The 24172-nt window shown below is 35.4% G+C and overlaps 1 protein-coding gene across 11 annotated transcripts in view; it reads right to left on the reverse strand.

Annotated features, from left to right (window-relative positions):
* Window positions 1–24172, reverse strand: part of PPP1R12A (protein phosphatase 1 regulatory subunit 12A) — a 152006-nt gene that overhangs the window by 98209 nt on the left and 29625 nt on the right. For all 11 annotated transcript variants that reach the window (XR_002804704.2, XM_023631517.2, XM_070253892.1 and 8 more), the window contains exon 2: window positions 5799–5929. Coding sequence is in view for 10 of the 11 variants with exons in the window: in XM_023631517.2 (XP_023487285.1) it covers window positions 5799–5929 (131 nt within the window). In the remaining variant the exon portion in view is untranslated. The remainder of the gene's footprint in view (window positions 1–5798; window positions 5930–24172) is intronic.

Here is a 24172-nt window from a genome sequence, read left to right on the forward strand (position 1 = left end):
TTATCTACAAAGGGGAAGTAATTTTTATTTTAAATAATACTTATACTAAAAAACAAACTGGGATAGAATATAAAATTAAAAAATGGTTATCTATAGGGTGTGGGAGGAAATAGGGTGGTAGAGCAGAGATTGCTGTTAGAACTTGGTATTTTACATAAATTATAAAACAAAATTAAATTTTAAAAAGGCAAACTCTAAAAAATAAATAAAATTAAACAATGAACCTAATGGTATATCTAGATGGTAGCATAACCACACAGAAAAGAACTATTTCAAGTGACTTCAACACACAGTAAATTTGATGGTATATTCCAAGCGGGATACCTTAAGGACAAAAAGAAAGGTTCCTCCTCACCCCCACCAACAAAACAAAACACAAACTTCAAACTGCATTCAATAATCGTATTGGTGATGGCAGTGGTGGTGGTGGTACTGCTGTTATAAGCAGTCTAATGTATGTGTAATATATGATGAAACAAATTAGTAATTATGTGTTATTTTAATCTTATAGATCCTGGCAATGAAGTGAGAGAGAAAGGAAATACTATTGATACAAGACAGAAGAGGCTAAAGAAAAACACCTTGGTGCTGAAACAATGATCAATCTCGTAGCAATGAGCACTTCCAACACCCATTACAAAGAACAGGGCTCCTTGGAGAAACGGCAATTCCAGACCCAGGGCAGGAATGTAAAAGATGAGTCTTGAACATCTCGTAATACTAGAGAGCAAGGAAGATTTTAAAGATCACTTTATTTGGTCATGTCCCAGAGACTTAGAAGCTAACATGAAGAGACCCTTGATGACCAAAGATGATACAAGTTGATAATCAATAAGGATAGTTACTGCAATGAACGAACACATATCAAGTATGTTGTTTGTTTGTGTTTTTTTGAGGAAGATTAGCCCTGAGCTAATTGCTGCCAATCCTCCTCTTTTCACGGAGAAAGACTGGCCCTGAGCTAACATCCGTGCCCATCTTCCTCTACTTCATATGTGGGATGCCTACCACAGCATGGCATGCCAAGCGGTGCCATGTCCACACCTGGGATCCGAACAGGCGAACGCTGGGCCGCCAAAGCGGAATGTGCACACTTAACCACTGTGCCACCAGGCTGGCCCCTACATCAAGTATGTTTAAATGCATGAGCTCCTAAAGTTACTTAGACCTCAAAACACCAATTAGCCTTTTTTGAAGGTAACTAGTGAACCAATTCTTTATTTTAAAAATTAGTATACAGAGGGAAAGAAAAAAGAATACATCTTGTCTTTCCTATAAAACTCGTACTAAGGGTAACCAAATAGTAAATACATGGAAGTTTCTTTCACCAAAATATTCCAGCTAATAAATGAAAAAGAATGACAAAATTAAAATGCTGCCACTGTACAGCTCGTATGTTTTCATCTAATTATTTCTTTAGTTAGAGGACTTGGTTTTCAATGCTTTGCACATAATAATTTCAATAAATAACTGAGTTACAGTTTTAGGTGAGAGAGCTACAACTAATGAATCACTATAGATTGGAACAATAAGTCGAATACATAGTTCCTTGGGCTCCATAATCAGCTGCCTTTTCTATTACGTCAAAAAGTCACACTATTCAGTTTTACTTATAATCCATAGCCCAATAACATCAACACTATAATTTTTAGGGAAGAATACCTTGATGTGACAGTGAGAATTTTATACTGCCTGTATTAGTTTGCTAGTGCTACCACAACAAAATATCATAGACTAAGTGGTTTAAACAATAGAAATTTATTTTCACATAGTTCTAGTGGTTAGAAGACTAAGATCAAGCTGTTGGCAGGTTTAGTTTCTTCTGAAGCCTCTCCTTTGGCTTGCAGATGGCCACCTTCTCAAAGTCCTCACATGGTCTTTTCTTTGTGTGTGAGTGCCCCTGGTGTCTCTTGTGTCAAAATTTCCTCTTCTTAAATGGACACCAGTAAGACTGGATTAGGATCCACCCTAAGGGCCTCATTTTAACTTAATCATCTCTTTAAAGACTCCACCTCTAAAGTCACATTCCAAGCCTATGGGATAGGGCTTCAATGTAGGAATTTTGTGCAGACACAATACAACCCACACGCTGCCAATTCAGCAGACCAAATGAAGAGAATGATGTTAAGGCATACATTTCATTACGTGATCCTAAGTTTTCCCTATGACTTCTACCTTATTCAAAGCAGGGAGAGGTTGAGGGTAATTATTTTGGTGAAAAGGTGAAATAATGGAGCCAGAATATGAAGAGCTATCACTCATCTATTCACTTGGCTTTTGCTGGGCTACAGATCAAACATGAATTTGTTAAATGCCTGGAAACTAAACTGAAACCTCACATTTTTTGCTCTACTATCTCCAATTGAGGTAAAAAATCAGGAACTCACTGTATCCTAATCATCCCCAAATCCTCAGAGGAAACTATCTGTGTTTCATTGTTTGTTTCACCTCTTACTTCAACAGGGATGAATTAGTACTGTCCTGTGCATAACGCAGTTGGTAAAGAAACATATAAACAAGTGATATGTCAAAGATGCTGATGAATCAGCCAGGAACATCAGAAAGGTTTCTGGAAGAAGTGACCCTTACACAAACTGCATCTTGAGAGTTTGGCAGGAGCTAGTCAAGTAAAGAAATGAGGCAAATGAACCACTATAAACAAAGACACATTGATAGGAACCAGAGGGAATGTGGGGGAGCTAAAAGCACCCCAGTATTAACCAGAGTGAAAATGTGGAAAGCAAGATGAGAAATAAGGGCTAGGAAGAAGCCATATCATTCCCATTTTATAAATAATATTAATCATAGAGGCTAAGCAGGGTTGACCAAGGACACAAAACTAGTGATTCACAATAAATTTAAGTCCAAATACTTCACTTAGCGGAGTGACCCAATTTTCCCACGTCATTCCTGGTTTATAACTGTTGTCTCTACATCACTATTAATGGGGCCTTCTTTTACTCCATAATGCTCTGATTTAGGGGGATATCTTCACCCTACCTCCTAAGCCACCATGCTGTATTTTTCTAGACTGAAGAAAACTAGGGTTTCATTAACTTCTCTTATTCATTAATGAAATTAATTGCTGAAAGAGATAATGCTGGTAAAAATAATCATGCATTTGGAAGGGTTTTGGGTATCATCACCTTAACAAATAACCCATTATATACTAGGGATAAACTGTCTTTTATAAAACATTGTCATTACAAGTCAATATGACCTCAATAAAACAATATTACAAAAACATACTGTCATTATTTAAGAAAAGAATCTCAGACGGCAGAAAGAGCAAAAAAAGGAAAAGTCGTCATTCTTCTAATTTTAATTTGGTTCAAAGAAACTATGGACTTAAACACTTCAGTTATACCAAAGCCACCAATTCAAACTGCCTAAAGAAAGACAGTTAGATCAGCAGAACTCTAGTCAACCTCTGCCAAAACAGGTCATTTTTGTTTCCACAAGTCCTCTGAAAAACATATTCCACGTTCTACCCTCCAAAAAAATAAAAAGTTGTAGTTACTCTACTGAAAATATTAAAACCTGTAGCAGATTGCTTATTATGGCTCCTCATACTTATTTACTGGCATGTAAAAAACTGAATATGCCAGGGGCTGGCCCCGTGGCCGACTGGTTGAGTTCACGCGCTCTGCTGCAGGCGGACCAGTGTTTCGTTGGTTCGGGTCCTGGGCGCGGACATGGCACTGCTCATCAAACCACGCTGAGGCAGCACCCCACATGCCGCAACTAGAAGGACCCACAAGGAAGAATATACAACTACGTACTGGGGGGCTTTGGGGAGAAAAAGGAAAAAATAAAATCTTTAAAAAAAACCCAAAAAACTGAATATGCCAGATACTTGCTTTTCCCAGCACAGACACGTGCAAAGGACCAAGCTCAGGCCAAGGGAAGTCCCTCAAGGGGGAATCTGCTGCAGTCAGACGGCTCTCCGTGAAGGCTCCCCTCCCTGACACACACACAGTATGGAGAACACACTTTCTACTCCCCACCTACTTCTTAATTTATTCTTGGGTGTGCATTTGTAAAAACACAATTCAGGAGTTATGGCAAGCATCTTGTGACCAGGAGGGGACGGGCTAAGAAAAAAGTCCATATTTGGGAAAGGTATAAAATGAAAAAGACTAAAAGACTCCAGGCCCTTAATGACATCATCAAGTAGCATAATAAAGCTGAATACCCTTCCTCTAAACTATGTTATTATCCTTTATAAAACATGCCTTTACTCTTTAGGTCATTTTAAATTTGGTATTATTACCTGCAGCTAAAATCAACCCAACTGACACAACGGGTTATCAATCAAGTCTATGTGAGGAAACTATTCAGGACAATTATTATCTTTTCAAACTCAGAAGCATAACAAAAAAAGGAAATATAAGGATTAAACATCTGAAGAAAGAAGTCAGGTTTTCATTTTCCCAGAAGAGATAAATGAGATAATGGTCAAAAGTCAATACATACTGAGTACGTTCTATGGGCCAGGGACTACGCTGATGAGTTACCTCAGTTAGCCCTCACAACAAACCTAGGAAATATTATGCTTATTCCACAGAGGAAAAAACTGAAGCTTACAAAAGTTAAACAACTTGCCCAAGATCAGATCCCTTGAGAGTGGTTGAGGAAGCCTTCATAAGCCACATCAGATGACTCCAGAGCCTAACTACCAAGTATTTAAGAACAGCTGAAGATAAATGCACATTAGCTATTTTTTCTATGAAGAAGAGATCTAAGATCTCTGTTGAGCATGAAAAGAACAGAAAGGAGTAAGGAACTTGAGAACCATGATTATAATTAGCAACAACCACTATTGTTTTGCAATGGCAAAACCAAATTTTTACACATAATGAAATCAAGGCCCAGAAAGAGAAAACAAATTACCAAAAGATGTAGTGCAGGTTAGTGTTAAAGTTAGTAATAAAACTGAAGTAACTCAGACCTTCCGATTTCCAGGCCAGAGCACTTTTCATTTCACCAAACACTGCCTCCCCCTTAAACTGATGTACTCTATCTCCAATACACAAGGGGGAAAAAAGTGAAATGTACAAAGAAATAAAACTATGAAGAGAGATTCACAGAGTAGAACTCCCACATTTAATATTTATTAGTTGATAAGTTTTGATGTGAGCAAATAGACAACAAAACTGTTTATGGTGTTAGATACATAGTATTGAGAAAAAAATAATTTACTGAAAAATTATTTTGTCAGGAAATCTATATCTCTGTTAAACGCTTAAAGAATCAGATTTTATGGGAAAGTACTCACCCATTAAAGGTAGTTAAGAATACACTGACTATTTCTCACTGAATTTTCTAAACAACATTTTTAGAAAACAGTCTTACTAAAAACAAGCATATAAATACAGTGACTAACTGAGAACTGTGTATCATATTCTCCTTACAGCAAAGTGACCTAATCCAGATTTATCGTTAATTTCCCCTAACAATTCATAATTACATAGGAATAGACTAGATTGCTAAATATTAACCTAAAATCATTTGACAATGCTCTACATGTACTCAAAAGTAAAGGAGACAGTGATGGAGAATGTGTACAAAGACTCATATCAATACAAAGTACCAAAAGCCAAAGGGTGCGGAGACAGAAAGAGGATCTCACACCGAGAAACTCAATATTTGGATTCCCAAGAACCACTTATTCTCTTTCCTGGGAAGAATAATTTTCATGAATTAAGGTAACATAAGAATTCACTCATTTATCTTTAACAGCAATTTCTATAAAATCTCAGGTCTCTAAAGCAGTGTTTGGATAAAAGTAGGCTTACTCTGCAATATCGAGATATCCACAGGAAGCAGCTGCATGTAGTGGTATCCAGCCTTCATTATCAGGTTGATTAATATTTGCTCCATTTTCTACCAGAAACTTCACCATATCAACATTGTCATCAATGCAAGCCTAAAAACAAAACAGAGAGCGTGATTAGAAAAAATTTGAATCAACACTCCCAATAATACATCAATAGAATTAAATTGCTACTTTGAAGCTTTTATAACATAAATATTCTCTGTAAATTAGTCTGTGCTATCTTGACCGTACTGCCATAAAAGAGGCCAATGATACCAACTAAATTGTGAAAGTCCTTGCTTACATATACATACAACAGTACTGTACGTGACTAGACTCCTTATGCCAACTCCATGAGGAAAACAAGTACATATTAAAACACAAACAATCAAAACATTATAATTAAGTACCAATAATATCCTCTATAGTAGTAGTTTCCAAAATGTGGTCTGTTGAGGAAAGTGGCATCCTTTCAGGGAGCTGACAGAGTCAAAACCATTTTCAAAATAATACTAAGATGGTATTTCCCCTCTGGACTGCGTTGACATGTGCACTTCAGGGTGCAAAAGCACTTGCAGTAAAACTGCTTGTGCCTTAGCACAAATCAAGGCGGTGGCAAAAAAACCCTCTACTGACAGTCATTGTATTCACCACTACATACTCACAATTTAAAAAAAAAAGCTATCTTTACTTAGGAATGTCCTTGACAGAGCAGTAAAAACTATAAATTTTATTAAATTTTCACCTCTGAACACACAATCTTCTTACATTCTGTGGAACAAGATAGAAGTATGCATAAAGCATTTCTTCCGAGTACAGTGACTACCCCGAGGAAAAGCCCCTGTGCCACTGAGTCACAAGCTGAACTAGCCATTTTTTCACGGAATATCATTTTTACTTAAATGACAAACTATAGTTAGTCTAACTTGGATTTCTGGCAGAAATTTTCTTGAAAATGAACAAAGTAAGTCTGTCATTTCAAGAAAAACAACTAACAGTATTTGTTGCCAACTATAAATTCAAACTTTCAAGAGCAAATGAATTATTTCAATTAAAAATGGTGTCTATGTAACATGGATAAAGTATTACTATTTTAAAATGAATACTTGAAATCCTCAGTTTTAACCTCTAGTATTATAAATACTAACTCATACATACCACCCACAGAAACAAAAGCTCTGTGGGGTCCTTCAATAATGGTTAAGAGTATAAAGGGGTCCTGAGACAAAAAAAGTTTGAGAACCACAGCCTATTGTAAATAAGAAGGGAACTTTTATCAACGCTTACTTATAGTGCCAGGTAGTGTGATTGGTGCTTTATCTATTTTACTGATTTATATACATTATCCTCACAAAAAGCCTCATGAGAGCAGGAATTCTGCTGTATCCACAGCACCTTATACAGTTCTTGGCATGTGATAGGGGTTCAATAAATGAATGAATAAATGAGAAAGCTAAGATTCAAAGAGATTAAGTAGCTTGAATAAGCCACACAGGCAGGAAATCACAGAGCTAAGATTCCAACATACACGTTCAGATTCCAAAAAATAAGCTCTTTCCACAGATGTTCCTAGTTTATCAATGCATTTCTCACCTATTTGCCATCTCTGCAACACGGTATCATACACTGTAGGCACTTAATAAATGAAACCAATTTTCCTTTACCTATCACAAAAGCAAAAGAAAATGCTTTCAGTAGCATTCTCTTAGGGAGAAAAAACCCGACAAAGTCAGCGGCAAGAAAAGCACTAAAGACAAAGTATTTTACATCTAAAGTGGAAAAGCACTGATGGGGGAACCACAGCTTTTGGCTCTAGGCTTTCATTCTGGCTCTGCCACAAATTTTGTGGCCGTGGACAAGCAATTCAATCTTTTTGGACTTTGGTATCTTTATCTTTCAAGGCAAAGGAAGGAGCTGGTGGGTTATCTATCTCTAAAATTTCCTAACATGTTTAGCATTCTTACGTGTCCACGACGCCTGGAACAAGTTATAAGCAACCTGACGGCAAGGTCCCAAAGTGCCCAGAAAAGTACCTTACACATAGCAGATGGTAAATGAGTACGTAAGTACCATTTACATGGATTTTAAGTATACACTGCTGGGGAAAAGAACTGTGTTTTTCAAGCAGCAGTGGTTAAAGTAAGGGTAGGAGAGATTTGAAAACCACAGGTATCTAATAATAAAAGAAGAAAGGTCAAAATTCTATTATATTAGAAAGTAGTTTATAAAATGTTATTTGAAAATAGCTAAAGAATTACAGTGGCTTGAAATAATATTAGACCTATTTATAAGCTTAATCATTAATTTTCCTTGAGAAAAGATATTAAATTCTTTTCTCCTTTTCTCTCAACCTCTTTTAATTCCTATAGGCTCCAAAACAGTATTCTGATTTTTTTATCATCAACATAAAAAATATAAAACTCAATAAATGTATCTAATACAAATATTGTTTTTTAAAAATGGAGAATAATGTCAAGCTAACAAGAAATGATTCTTTATAAAGGGATATGGGAAAATGCTCCAACATATTAAGTTTTAAAAAAAGGATGCAAAACAGTTTGCCTAATATGATTCCAATTTTACTAAAAAATATGTACTCAAAAAGACTGGAAGAATATATATTGAAGGTTAATAGTCATTATTGACGATTGTGAGACTATGAATAATTTTATTTTCTTTAAATTTTCCTTTATTTTCAAAATGTTTACAATGAATACGCAGTGTTTACATAAAAAGAAAATCTAAGACAAATCTTAAATGAAAAACATTAAATCTACTGCTAGCGTAAAGTGTAAAATTCACACAACTCCTTCAGAAAACCATTCGATACTATCTACTAAAGTTACATAGAATTGATAAATGAATGGGGTGGTGTGTACGTGTGTGTGGGGAAGATTCTATTCATGTAATAAATCCTATACATCAATGAAAAAAGAACATCAAACAAAAGAACTACTGCTACCTTCAACAACCTGGATGATCCTCACAGACATACAGGTGAGTGAAAAAAGGCAGACACAAAGGATACATGCTGTAGGTTTCCAGGCAAAACTAATCTCTGGTGATAAGGCTCAGAATCATGGTTAAACTTCTGGGAAAATGATGGGAGAGGCCACGAGCAAGCTTTCTGGAGGACTGGTAATGTTCCCTATCTTTCCGATTTTTACATAGTTATATACATGTGTAAAAATTCATTGAATGGTACACTTAAAAGCTGTGTATTTTACTGTATGTTAATTATACCTAAATTAAAAAGCAAAAAAAGAAAAACTAGGCTACCATTTATTGAAACTCTACTACGTGTTACCTACAGTATAAGACACTTTATTTCTCTAAATTGTATATGTAAAAATATGCCTTCCTTTAATTTCTATCCTCTACCTCCTAAAGCTCCAAATGTCCAATGGAATCTCTCTTTTAACTGATAATCTTTCAATATTATGAAGACTTCCCGCCCCCAAGAATTCTCACATATTCTTTTTTAGGTTAAATAGTCCTAACTCCTTTAGCTACTCTTCGTATTATATATGCTAAACACTATATATGCCAAAGCCTTAGGAATACAGGGAAGGGAAACGGTTACATTACATAAGATAGGAGGCTAGTCCATAAATAACAATGATCATATAAGGACATGATAGCAGTGGGTAGAAAGTTCTAAAATACCACTGGAGACATAAAGGGATCTTCTTGTGCCTAAGATAGCCCAAGACTACATAACATTTGTTCATCTAGCAAGTCAAATAGAAGGAACTTCACTGAGCAAATGCACTGTGATTAAAAAATGCATGGACTAAAACAAACAGCAAGTCGAGGATCTGTAAGCTATAAAAACAGGGTACGGCCAGGTGGTAAAAAGTCTGAATCTACTGGAGGTAAAAGATCTGAATATAATGCAAAGATGACTGGATTTGATACTATAGGTGGTTTTCAACCCACTTTCTACTCCCACACATCAAGGGAACCTGCTCCACTTGCATCAATAACAGTGGCTCAATTCAGCAGTAGGGGGAAGTAGAAGAAAACATTTTAGAATTTCAAGATGATGATGTCTCTAAAAAGCCTATTCAGAGTTTTTAAGCAGAGGGGTGACATGATCGGATTAGTATTTCAGAAAGATTACTAGAAGCAATATAAAGAGGGAAAAGCCTGAACTGAGCAATAGCAGTTACTCAGCAGGGATCTTCAGGAGAAAATGTGCAAAGCTTAATTAGAGATTGTATATGAAGAGTGAGGGACAGGGAGAAGCCATTCATGAAATACCACAGGCTCAAAGAGCAGGCAGGAAAACGAAAGATGATTTTAGCTTTGGATATGCTGAACTTCTAAGTGTCTGTATACCTATGTAGCCACGCATATCCTGTGGCCAACTGGGTATGAAGATCTAGCACTCTGGAAATAAATGAGGAATGAAAAGATAATTTGGGAATTATCTGCATTAAGGTAATAACTAAAACAATGGGACTTCAAGTCACTTAGGGCAACAATGTAGAGAAGTGATTATGAAAACAGTAAAAGAAGGGTTAAGATTAAATTATGATCAGTATATTCTACTTGGAAGACAAAGATATTTGTGGTATTTTATTTAGTTAGTTAAAGAGACAAAGTTCTCAAGAAGTTCACCATGTAGTACAGAAGACAAATACACAAGCACATAATTATATCAAAAGCAATCTGATAAACCCAGCTTTAGGGCTGTGCACTGCTCACTGTGGAGGCTCAGAAAAGGAGAAACCAGGGAGGAATAGTTGGTAGTGAGGGAGTATTTCCTGGAGGAGGTTCTACACCTGAGCCTAACACATAAATAGGTGATAATCACTTCCTGGTGCATGAAGATGCAAAATTGCATATGGTGAGGATAAAGGTAAGCAAAATCCAGAATAGATCTTACTTGCCTTATCTTATGAGCAATTCCTTGACATTGAAGATAAAAGAATTTCAGGACAAACGGTTAATTTTTAAAGTTTCGCCATTTTAAGAAGGTGGTTGCCTTGGTTCTTTGAAAATATTAACATAGGAATAGCTATTTCCCAATAAATGAAAGTTGCTGATTTTAATTTAAAATGTTTATGTTTTTAAGTCAGTATAGTGTAAAAAAACACCAACAAAAATACCTAAAGCTGTTCATGTAAAATCTGCTTGCTCCTTTATTTTGTTTACAAATGTAGTAAGTTTTTCAAATGTTTTAATATAAATTAAATGCTAAACACACTGTCACATAATCTACATCATATATGAATCTCAAGTTTGTGGCATAAGTTGTTCAAAGTGTTCTCCTGAACATTTATAAAGCATACACAAGAAACTGGCAAGGCCTGTCCACAATAATATTGTTGCTAAAAGAATCAAAAGCTAACACATGCAGCACATTAAGAGAGACATGACTTGCTGACTTTAAATATTTGACTAAATATGGTCAGTTTATTAAGCCATATATGGAAAGAAACAGAACAATTCAAATATACTTCCAAAATCTTATCTGACACAGTTTATCTTAAGTTTTTCTTGAATACCTAGCCACAGAAATAACCAACAATAAATGGCTGTGTAAAGACACTTTTGTCATTTAATTCCAGGTACAGGTAGCTTTGCCAACTTGAGCTGTAAACTAATTCAACAAACTAGTTCAAGTACATAAAACATCTGTTTTTATTCAAAAGGGAGTGTAGTTATTTTTCTCAGCAAGTTAGCTCAAGGAGAAGCTTTGTTTCCCTTTGTTCAACGTTTTAAGGAAAAGGTCGAGAAGCCTAACAACAAAGAATTAATAAAGGAGCTATAAACTTGGCTCAAAGTAGACAGTCCATACGTTAATGAGAGGTTTTTGGGTGGGGCACGTGTAGCTTGAAAAATCATGAAATTTCATTCCAAGAAGAGATAAAAACAAATGTGTTGAACAACTATATAATTCGATTGAGTAAAATCACAATTACAAAATTAGCAGCATTTGAACTAAATTCTAACACTGTTATATTCCTTTCCACGAAAGCGGTTTTGTTAAAAGTACAGACTCTAGAGCCAGACTGTCTGAGATTGATCCAGTTTTGCCACTTACTGGCCGGATGTCAGTGGGTAAATTACTTAACATCCTGTGTGCCATAGTTTGCTCTGGAAAATGAAGATAATAATACCCACCTCAAAAGTTTACTATGAGAAGTATATGAATTAATATATAAAGCACTTAAGAATAGTACCTGTCAAATAGTAAGTGCTGTTATGTTTATATCAATTCATAATCCATGGGCTAAATCATACCTATTTGAATTTTTCTCCATAAATTACATAACAAAATTAAATGATGGGGAGTTGTCACATATTCCTTTTAGTACCACTTTTTGTAGAAGTCTCATCCACCAGTGATTTCTAAGATGACTACATTTTAAAAGATGCACTAAGAAAAATCTTAGAGATTTCCAAATCTCCTTCAAACAAATTTTCGTACATTAAAGTTTTACATAAGCTCATTCATGCAAATTATATACAATGCAGGAGAGTAATTCAAAAGAAAAGATTTAGTTGTACAAATGAAATGATAGCAACTTAGATGAAAATGTAATTTTAGTCAATTAGTTGAAATGCTTACAATTTGCGCCCAATCATTAGTAACACAGTTAATTATTGATCAGTAATAGACAAACTAATTTGAATACAGAAATTCTCTAAATCAATTTCTACTTCCTTGAAGCAACTCTTTATGACTCTTAGTAATGAAAACTCAGTTCTGCTCAAATGGTGGGAGAAATTTGTAGATATGTTAGAAAAGAGTCCATGCCCTAAGCATTCAGAGTAACATAGATGTCAGTGAACATGCTCAAAGAAGAACTGAACTGGAGACATCCAACCAAGTTTTCGTTCTATTTTAAAGAAAACTAAATTTGGACATATCAAAGGAGGAATTATGGGTGTGGTTTATACAAGAAAAACAATCAAGAATTCCAAGCAGCATTCTCATACTTAATAATAAAAAATAAACACTTTGGTCTTGCATTAAGACTGGCAAATAAATGAGCATTTATAATCTTAGGAGGTCATCTATTATACATATTTTTTGATGATGCAGAATTTATTTTTTTATCATTATCTGAATTTGTCTTTGAATAGAGCAGCTTCATTTATTTACATTTGGCTTTGTTTCCAGCTTTATTGTGGCATGATTTACAAATAAAAATTGTACATAATTAGGTTATATGATGTGATTTTTGAAACTTCTACAATGTGATGATTTAATATACACATACATTGTGAAATGATTACCACATCAAGTTAACACATCCATCACCTCATATAGTTATCTTTTTGTGTATGTGTGTGGTGAGAACACTTAAGATCTACTCTCTTAAATTTCAAGTATTCAATATGGTATTATTATCTATAATCACAGTGCTGTTCACCAGATTCTTCAGAACTTATTCATCTTATAACAGAAAGTTTGAATCCTTGGCCAACAACTCCTCATTTCCCCCATACTCCAGCCCTGGCAACCATGGTTCTACTCTCTGGTTCAATGAGTTTGAATTTTTTAGATTCCACATATAAGTGAGATCATATGGTATTTGTCTTTCTATGTCTGGCTTATTTCACTTAGCATAATGTCTTCCAGGTTCCATGTTGTTGCAAATGGCAAGCTTTCTTTGTTTTTTTATGGCTGAATAATATTCCAGAGTGTGTGTGTGTGTGTGTGTGTGTGTGTGTGTGTGTACAGAAGTATATAATTATATATATCACATTTTCTTTATCCGTGCATTTGTTGATGGACTTAGGTTGTTTCCATATCTTGGTTATTGTGAATAATGCTGCAATGAACATGACAAGTAGATATCTCTCTAAGATATTGATTTCATCTCCTTTGGATACACATCCAGAAGTGGGATTGTTGGATCATACGGCAGTTTGAGTTTTAAGTTTTTGAGGAATCGCCATACTGTCTTCCATAGAGGCCATGCCAATTTTCATTTCCACCAACACTGTTTAATGCACTGTATGATGCATCTTGAGTTAATTTTTGTGTATAGTATAAGGGTCCGATTTCATTCTTTTGCAAATGGACATTCAGTTTTCTCAACATCATTTGTGAAGAGACTATCCTTTTCCCATTGAGTATTCTTGGTGCCCCTGTCAAAGATTAGTTGATCATCTATGTGTGGACTTCCTTCTAGGTTCTCAACTTTGTTCCATTGTTCTATATGCCTGTTTTTATGGCAGTACCATACTGTTTTGATTATTGTAGCTTTGTAACATAGTTTGAAATCAGGAAGTGTGATCCTTCTAACTTTCTTATTCTTTCTTAACATCACTTTGGCAGATTTTTCCAGATGCACTCCTAAATATTTCATTGTACATCTGTCTCTTTTTTTATTAAGGTAAAATTGGTATATAACATTATATAAGTTTCAGGTGTGTAACATTCTAATTTGACATCTTTATGCACTACAAAATCACCACCAAAATTCTAGCTACCATCCATCACCATACAATTGATTCCCTTCACTCATTTCACTGACCACTCACCTCCTTCCCCTCTGGTAACTACCAATCTGTTCTCTGTATCTATGAGTTTGTTTTTGTTTTGTTTGCTTGCTTGTTTTGTTTTTTCAGGTTCCACATATGAGTAAAATCACACAGTATTTGTCTTTCTCCATCTGACTTATTTCACTTAGGATAATACCCTCATAGTCCATCCACGTTGTCTCAAATGGAAAGATTTCATCCCTTTTTATGGCTCAGTAGCATTCCACTGCATATATGTACCATACCTTCTTTACCCATTCATCCAACGATGGACACTTAGGTTGTATCTATATCTTAGCTATTGTAAATAATACTGCAATGAACAAAGGAATGCAAATATCTTTTCGAGGTTATCTATTATATTTAGTTATGAAAACAAGTAAAGTTCAGCATTGCATTTAAGTTCAATTGTTTTTTCGACTTTCTACTCTCATGATACAAGCAAGTAGGAAATCTAGCTGTAAAACTAAAAATCTGTGCTCATAATAAATCATATATTCAAACGATAAAATGAATAGAACAATAAATTCAAAATAGAGATTAAACACAATGGCTAGACCAAGGGAAATTCTTCATTTGGATTAAGAAAAGTTCAGGTTTATGTATACACACAGTATCCTAGAGAGAATACAGTAGACACAACGCCTGACAAGGAGAACACTTAACAGATATTTGTGAATTGAATGAACTAGACATGGCAAACAGACTATAAAAAAAAATCCGGAAAAAAATTTTTGAGACTACAAAAAAAAGTTTCTAGGGGAAAAGTAATCTAAGTACTGCTTAAACAGTCATACTTCACCCAACAAGTACTAAATATTTGAATGAGATCACCCAAAACTGGAAACCATAAATATTCAAAGATTAAAATATGCTCCTTATCTACTCTTATACAGCTCTGTTATTTCTTTTGTTGATAAATATCTATAAAGTAGTCAGTTAAACCTAAATCTTTAGAGGTCAATACTTTTATTTGGGGACTTGGTAAGGAAAGAGCATTTCTTTTAGAGTTTAGAATCATTAGGGATAAAAAAAGAATTGAACTTGAGGATCGTTCACATATAATTTTTGTTGATTGCCTACTATGTATAACACATTGAGCCATCCATTCTGGTGGATTCAAGGACCAGCACTAGAGAGTATATTCTCTTTGTTTCCCTTATGTACAGTGACTGGCATAAAGTGAGAACAGTAAATATATGTAGAATGAATAAAAATAAAACGCTAACTTTCCCTTAATGAGTAGGCATTTATGACCTACTGTGTGTATGTGCACATAAAACCGTACTGAGGACTGTGTGAAACATGCTGCCTTTATTATCGTTCAACATCTTCCAGTCTTTTCTCCCAACTAGATTACAGTCCCTTAAGAATAGAAACTGCCTTATATATCCCATAATACCTAACAGTGCTACTCCATAAATTTTTGTTAGTAGACTAAAACAAATGATCATGTAGCACGGTCCTGAGGATGCTTATAATCTAGGAAATTAAGATAAGCAAACAAAGAAAAAAATACTAAAGCAATTTAGCATTAATAAAGGAAAAAGTCAGTATGTGAGTACAGATGAGTTAAAGAATCCTTTTTTGGAGAAGATAAATCTTTTCCCAGGTTTCATTACTATCTGAGCTCTGGAAATAGGCACAAACTGACCTAGAGGGGTTTAATCAATGGATATATACTAATAAGGAAATAATTTAGTTTCGGGGGAAAAAATAAAAGCTTCTACTATTTTATTCAATTAAATTTTTTAAAAAACCACAGCTTACAAAAGAGTATTATTATATGACACAATTCTTGCCATTGATATACATAATCAAGAGTCTGGAGAAATATACGCCAAAATATTAACTAAAAGAAGTCAGTCATTGAGTTATTTTCCAAAAACTTTTCTATAGTGAAGACGTAACATTCTTATGTTTTTCCAAAACAAAAAACTCACATAGTTGTTAACCGTCTAATTGTTTCTTGGTGAATTTCTTCAGTGTTTAGCAAAATACGCGGCCAATAAAGAACACAGACTCTTCATTAATTCAACGAATACTTACTCAATGCCCACTACAGCTAGACACTATGCTAGCTGCTAGGAATACACTGGTAAAGCATGTAAACTAAGATTTCTGCACTCATAGAATCCAGCAGGCAAGAGATAACTAAACAAACAATAACCAAAAAAAGGTATGATAAATACTGTGGACTTAATTATAGAGTACTTAACCTAGATTTTGAAGAAAGAGAGGAGAACTCAGAACCTCTGAAGGTATGCCCAGGAATTTCCACTTTAAAGAAGTTCCCATCTAATTTCTAAAAACACACTAGATTGAGAACCACTGATATCCATGGTAATTGAAGTCAGAGAAATAAACGACAAGGCACAAGCAGCATATGTAAAACGTGATCAGGAAAAGCCTATGTCAAACCTGGAGGGCCATGAGTATTCAAAGAAAGGGGAAACAAAACAAAGGGGAAGAAAAAGTAAAGTACATACGTAAGCATGCAAAAATCCAGATGGAGAAAGTAGTGTGGAAGAAAATACAACCTGACAAACCAAAGGAAATGCCCCACATTTTGGTGCTACTATTTAATAACATATTGAATAAAACACGAGAGCAAAAGTAAAATGATCAACCCTATTTAAGAATAAAATCCAGCCAATTAAAAGAACAAAATAAATTCAGAAATCAAGACAGGATGGCCAAAAGACTCATAATAAGTGAATAAAAAGAATGTAAACATCATAAATCCTAACAAGTAGAAATATTAATACAGATAAACCCTGAAGCCAAACCCTGCCTGCAATAAACTCACAGTTTAATCAGAAATAAATATATACATAGAGGAAATTACAAAACGATGTAACCTCTCTAATCTCAAATTCTCCTCATTCTAATACATGTTCAAATTCTCCTCATTCTAGGATACATGGATTATTTCAGTACACCTTTTCTGAAACCTCAGGAGTTAACATTAAATAAAAAAATCACACACACATACACAAACTGAGGGAAAAGGGAGGAATTCAGGAAGAGAAAGGCAATTTTTTTGTCAAGCCATGACATGGATAAGAGGGGAAAAAAAGCAGGGAAGAGGCAATCTAAGCCTTGGAATTATATTCCTACAATCTTTTCAGAAAAGAAAGAGCAAAGATATGTCTAAAAGAGGCTGAGAATCTGCAAGTTGTTCTTCTATATCCAGATATGCTTTGGCAAATAACATCTGGGTCCTGGAAGAAAACTCGAAAAAAAATCTTATTCGGTTATTTTAACCAAATATTATTTTCCATTTTAGACTACCAAGCTACTCTGCATTTCTAGGACCACTGATGCAGGAATTAAGCAAGCAGGAGTTAATACTTCCAAGTCACAAAATAAGAGGGCACCAAACATTTGGATGGAAGCAGAGGAAAAAAAAAAAAAGACAATTGATACAAAAAAAAAAGCAAAGATACAATTGATTATCAAGTATTTTGCTGAATAGTAAGAAAGGAAGAAATAAATAGTTCCTAGTATGCGTGGCATAGTAAACAGGAACCAGCTGTTAAGTATTTACTTACATAAAATGTCATAAACATTATTTTATTTTAATTTGCCACTTGTGGAAGGTAGCCTCTAAGATGGCAATGATCTCTGCCTTATGGTGGTTACACCCTTGTGTAAACTCTTTCCCCTGAGTGTGGGCTGGACTTGCTTCTGACAAATTGAATGAGGTAGAAGTGATGGGATGTCACTTTTAAGATTAGGGTATAAAATGATTGTAGTTTTCATCTTGGTATGTACTCTCCCTTGTCCTCTCTTGGATCACTCACAACCTGGGTGAACTCAACTGCCATGTCAAGAGGCAGTCCTGTTGAGAGGCCCAAGTAGCAAGGTAGCAAAGCCTGCCAATAACCACATGAGTCTTGGTTTGAAGTGGATCCCTATCCCCACTCCTTTAAGCCTTCAAATGAGATCGCAGGCCCACTCAATAGCGTAAGGGCGATCTCATGTGAGATCCTGAGCCAGAAGCACCTAGCTAAGCCACATCCAAATACTAAGTTATAAAAAATGTGAGATGATAAATGTTTGGTATTTTAAGTTTAAGGGTAATTTCTTATGCAGCAATAAATAACGGCTACAACGCTAGATTTCTGATGAACATAGAAGGCATTATTTCAGTTTTCATTGCTTCAGCTTGTATGTATCCAAACTTCAAGTTCCCTTCTCTACTTAATCTCTAATCTGTCCTTTCTCCTGTATTTCAACTCCTCTTAAATGTCATCAGTTAGTTCTTTAAGCTAAGAGTTATCTAAATTTAGACCTATCTCTCCATTTCCACAAATTCAAAGCTCTAATCACACTGGACCACCTTCCATTTCCTGAATACGCCAAAACAATCTGAAATTATAATTTAAGAATAAATAAGTAACAATCACCTGATGATGTGCCAGTACTCACCCCTGATGAGTAAAAAGATATAAAATAAAAAATAACCTTCTAAATAACCAGAGCTTTCCTAATACTAATAAAAATTATTATCTCTTCAATATTTCCTCTTGAGGAGGGAGGGCATATGAACAGCAAGAAGAAAAAAGGCTTTTATACATTCCTCTGCACTGAAGGAAACGGGTATGTATAATTTTCTATTGCATAATTCATGCATTTAATCATTTTCCCCAAATTGTTGTAAAAAGATGCTAGTACTGTTACATTTACAGGTAACAAAGTTTTGACATGCCTTCAAACGTAAATCACTATCTAGTCAAAAGAGAAAGTAGTAAGGCAAAAAGAATACCTAAATTTTCAAATTGCCTCCTGAAACAACTGTCAGATCGGAGACCTTTTGACGTCAATTTATCACAAAAATTTACTGCAGTATTTCCCAAACTATTTCCATGAAACTACTGAACTGAAAAAGTTAACAAATGATCTTTGACAAAAGAGTTCTTAAAAACAATCAAATTTAGGAAACACTAAATTAAACAGACTTCTTTACTGCAGAACTTGTCAACAAGTCCCCTTTCCCACTAACATCGATTTTTATCACCAAAATCTACTTTTATGTCCAAGTTGAAGCACACAGTCTGGGAACCATTGTCCCATACACACAATCTATCTATAATATAATAAATGTGTGTACTACTGCATTGTGAATTCCAAATCTGTCTCAGATACAAAAAATCGATAATGAATTAACAATTTCAACTATTTTTCACCTTTGTGGGAAAACTGCACGCAGATTCTACACATGGATTCAGAAACCTTCTGAAAGGTCTTTTCACTCTTTATCTAAACTAGACACCCAATGATTAACATGGCTGACAATACATTACAAATGAGATTTTCATCTTTTGGGATGGCTCTCCAGCTACCTAAAAGACTTTGACACACATAGGTATCTCTGCCAGAAAGAGAGGCTACAAAATTTTGCTGAGGCAGATGTGACAAATAAAGGGTCTTTATACAAAACAAAACCCAGTGCTAAAAACCCTACAAAAGCACATTCTTAGGCTCCGTCACAAAAACGCAGGTTGGTGGGAGGAGGGAGTTGAGTACAGCTGCCAAGAGAAAGTAACCTGATAACTAAATTTCAATTATTTCTGATCATAAGAATTAACTCAAGTAGTTTGGACCCTTACAGCTTCTCTGGACGAACACAAAGGGTAGGGGTTGAGGGATTGCTGACCTATAGATTCCTCCTCAATTTAGTCCTCTTTTAACCATCTTAAGCCTTTATTTCTAAGGCCTTCCTCAGCCTATGTTAATGTAGCTACAGTTAAATCACTATCTCCTTCCATTTTCTGTAACACTGGGAACATACCTGTCCTAACACACTTAAAACACTGTTCTAATTATCTACCCATATGTACTAAGTCTGATTCATTTTCCTCTCCTTCTGCCTCCACTATACCAAGAGCTCTCAAAGGCAAGGACACCGTTATGTATTCATAACATAGTATCTAGCATACATGAGACTAATCAAATGTTGAATGGAGGAACCTACAAGGATGGGATAGCTTCACTGGTAGGACTCAGAAACAAGTTGCTGCTTCTTTGTCACCTGTAGATGACTGTATCAGAGAAATGAATTTTTCCGTCACATTTGACTTACTATAGGACAATGGATAATTTACAAAACACTTTGCAACGTTCTTGTGTTAGGGGAATGATACCTCCCCTTTTCTTCCTACATGAAAAATGCGGAACTGATACTAAGAATTTTAATATCTACCAAGTATTAAGCTATCTTGGAGCTAAATATACAAATGAGTGATGCTCATGTTCACTCAGAAAAGTCACAAGCAAGAAGCGAAAAGACAACTAGAGTTCATACCAGTGGAGAAATAAGTAACTGTTTCAGCAGCCTTTTGTTCACTATCACTGCTACTCCTGAATGTTCACACCTTTTTCACGGATGTTCCTTAATCTGGTAGCGGGAGTTCCAAGGTAGGAAAGTCTCCAAGCAATAGTAATTTCACTTTCACTTTCCCTAATACCTGCCATTAATGAAACCTACACAACTGCACCACATGCAGACATGATCCCCTCCCCTCCCTTACAGTGAGAGAAAATAAACCAGAACTGCTTTTAAGTTTCCTTTAAGAAAAAATCAAATTATATAACCAAAAGCATGTAATGTGTTGTTAAAATAATACTAGCATTCTAGCATAAAACTACTGCCACAAAAGGAATTCCTTCCACCAGTGAGACACACTCCCAACGCACATTAGGTCCTAAGTAATTTAGCTACTGTGGTGATAAAGGCAGCCAAAAAGAGAGCACTGAAGACAAAGTGAAAGCCAGCTAGTTGTTTTTTTTTTTTTCTTTTTTGGAGTGGTGCCTCGCATTTCACTGAAAGTCTAAAAGCTAAGTCTTGACCATATAAGGCTTTGGGATTCCCACGGCTAGAAAACGCCTAGGGAACAGTCAAATCTAATAACCTTAAAATACATGAAACACAGGTACCAAACTACCATGAGAGGGAACTTTTTCTAAATTCTAGTTTCACTTAAATATATTCTCGTAGATAATCCTGAAAGAGTTCCTGCCAAACATTATAATCAAATTCACAAAGTTAAAATATATAAAGAAGAGTACATATAAATCATCGAAATTTTCTTTAAAAAAAAGTAAAAACCAAGTAACTTTTGATGGAAATCTTCCTGAAGTCTGTTACACATTTCTTTGTCATTTTAAACAAACACAAAACAGTGTAATTTAACTTTTCTCTATTAACTCATTATCCTATCAACTATTAAACTCTGATGTTATACAACAGTGTCCTTATAGCCAATAGTTTATATAGCTAAAATGATACCTAAAATGCTTTTGGGGAATCATGTTTGCTTTTAACAGGCTTTCTGTCTTAAATCTTGCTTTCATCTGTCACCTGTTTAAACTATCTGATAGCCTCTTATCTTCATTTTAATTTGTAGCTCTTCACTTGCCAAACATTAAAAAAAACAAAAAAAAACTGAGTCTAAAATAAGAGTACTTAGGAACTATGTGAGGACTTCTCGTGAGTAAAATAAAAGTACTTGTGCTGCAAGTGTGTGGATTCTGCAACATCTGTTTTAGTTCTATGAGTAATGCTTACTTTCAGGTTATTTTTTAGGTCACAAAGTTTCCAATAGGAGGAAAAAAATTTATTAGAGAAATTATGGCCTGTAAAATGCAGAGGGCTGACATATGACCCAGTAACATCAAAACTGACAATTGCTGAAAAAATGAAAACTAATAAATGTTACTGACAATGTTTTCTTTGCATGGGAGTGATTAAGAACAATCATGTGGGGCTGGCCCCGTGGCCGAGTGGTTAAGTTCGCGCGCGCGCTCCGCTGCAGGCGGCCCAGTGTTTCGTTAGTTCGAATCCTGGGCGCGGACATGGCACTGCTCATCAGACCACGCTGAGGCAGCGTCCCACATGCCACAACTAGAAGAACCCACAACGAAGAATACACAACTATGTACTGGGGGGCTTTGGGGAGAAAAAGGAAAAAATAAAATCTTTAAAAAAAAAAAAAAAAAAGAACAATCATGTGATGCCAACAAGTGCTGATCATTTCAGAGCTCCTGGAAAAAATAGTGATGACCTTAAGAAAATGAGCAAAGACCCTGAGAGAAGAGTTCACGTTCATATTATTTATATTTTATTTAAAACTTTGCATGCTCATGTCTTTAGAATAATAAAATATACTAATAACTTACACTGTAATTTAATTTTCAAGAACCAGAAATAGGGAAGGTAGAAGTAGTTCATTTTACAGAACTCAGCAATGTGTAAAGCTCAATAGAATAGTCATGTCTGATACAAATGGAAGTCTTTTCTGATACAGCTATTTCATGTTAATAAGAGAACAGATTATATAAATGAGACATGGAGGTAAACCCCAAAGCTCTATTTTATCACAATAATAAACTTCCTCTTCCAGAAGACATCTTTCAGAAGTCCAAAAACTGTTTCTGGACTTTAATGCCCCTCATCAGCACTGCTACACTGTTGAGATCTTTTCAACAACTAGTGAACATCTATCACTGATTAGGTACAATAGGCCGGGCATACAAAGATCAATCATGATTGATATAGATCCTTACCAAATATACAATTTTAAATGGGAGTCAAACAGGAAAGAAGGTGACCTCTGTTTAATATGACAAGTGCCTTATTTTCTAGGAGCTCAGAGGATAGACATGGCCTAGGGAGGAGTCAGGGCTTCTACGGGAAACCTAACCTGCGTCTTTAAGGGTAAAGAAATGGTGAAGGCTCAAACAGTTTTCCTAACGGGGGTGAGCAGTATATCAGATAGCCTTGGTATTCCTGAAGGATCAGAAAGTGCAAGAAGGAGTGGTATGTGATTAGGGAGAATTAAGCAGAGATGAGAGGGGGAGATTGTGGCTGGCCTTATAAACTAGACCAAGGAGACTAAATTTACTCTCTCCAACACTATCTGTCCAATATGAGTAATATAACGGGATCTCTCCACAAGGAAAAAAAAATTCCCACACACTTAGCTAAAAAAAATAATTTCAGTCAGTTTTATGTTATTTAAATAGCTACTAACATAAACCTAGGCCTTTATACGTGCTTTAGTACATTTACATATCAAAACAAATTTATAAATCTTCTCGCCACTCTAGTTTGTAAAGGGGTTTGTGATGCCATTTGGCTGGGAATTGACTCCGACTCATTGCAAATGTGACATTTTCATTAAATCCGCCTTGGTCTTTTTTCATTTGTCTATGACAGTTAAATCCGTTACATTTGCTGCCAACTCTAACATAAATGCTAACGTATGCAACTAAAACTAAGCAGCAGTATTTGGCTCTAAGATAGTCATTCATCTATCTACCCATCTACGTAGCTGCTCATGCTCATATATTTTAGATTATCTTCACATTGAAAACTCAAGAATCAAAATATTCTCGTTGAGATGGAGATTAAGAGTTTTAAGAATGCCTCCTAAATTTCTGGCTTATGTGATTAGGCAGAAGTTGATGCCATCACTTCCAAATTTAAGAACTCTAAGATCTCAGAACTCAGAAATTTCCAGAGAAGAGCACAGTACCCCCTCCTCCATCTCTTTATCCCTCTTTTGACTGAATTTCTTTTTTTTGTCCTCATTGTGAATTCCTGATTCTTGACCCCTTCCAATACTTCCCAGTCCACCATTCAGAGGCTTTACTTGCCCACTCTCTATTTCAACTATCCATTCGCCACCCCAGAATTCCTTACAACTCTTGCCAGTCTCTGGGGATGAGTATAGCACCATCCACTTGCTCTCTGTGCTCTTATGCAGATGCTGTCACGCAATGCTAGAAAAATCATGAAACCATATTGATTTGGTCTACTATAACTTCACCCTAACCTCACTG

Source organism: Equus caballus, chromosome 28, assembly GCF_041296265.1.
Source record: "Equus caballus isolate H_3958 breed thoroughbred chromosome 28, TB-T2T, whole genome shotgun sequence".
NCBI classification, from domain to species: Eukaryota; Metazoa; Chordata; class Mammalia; order Perissodactyla; family Equidae; genus Equus; species Equus caballus.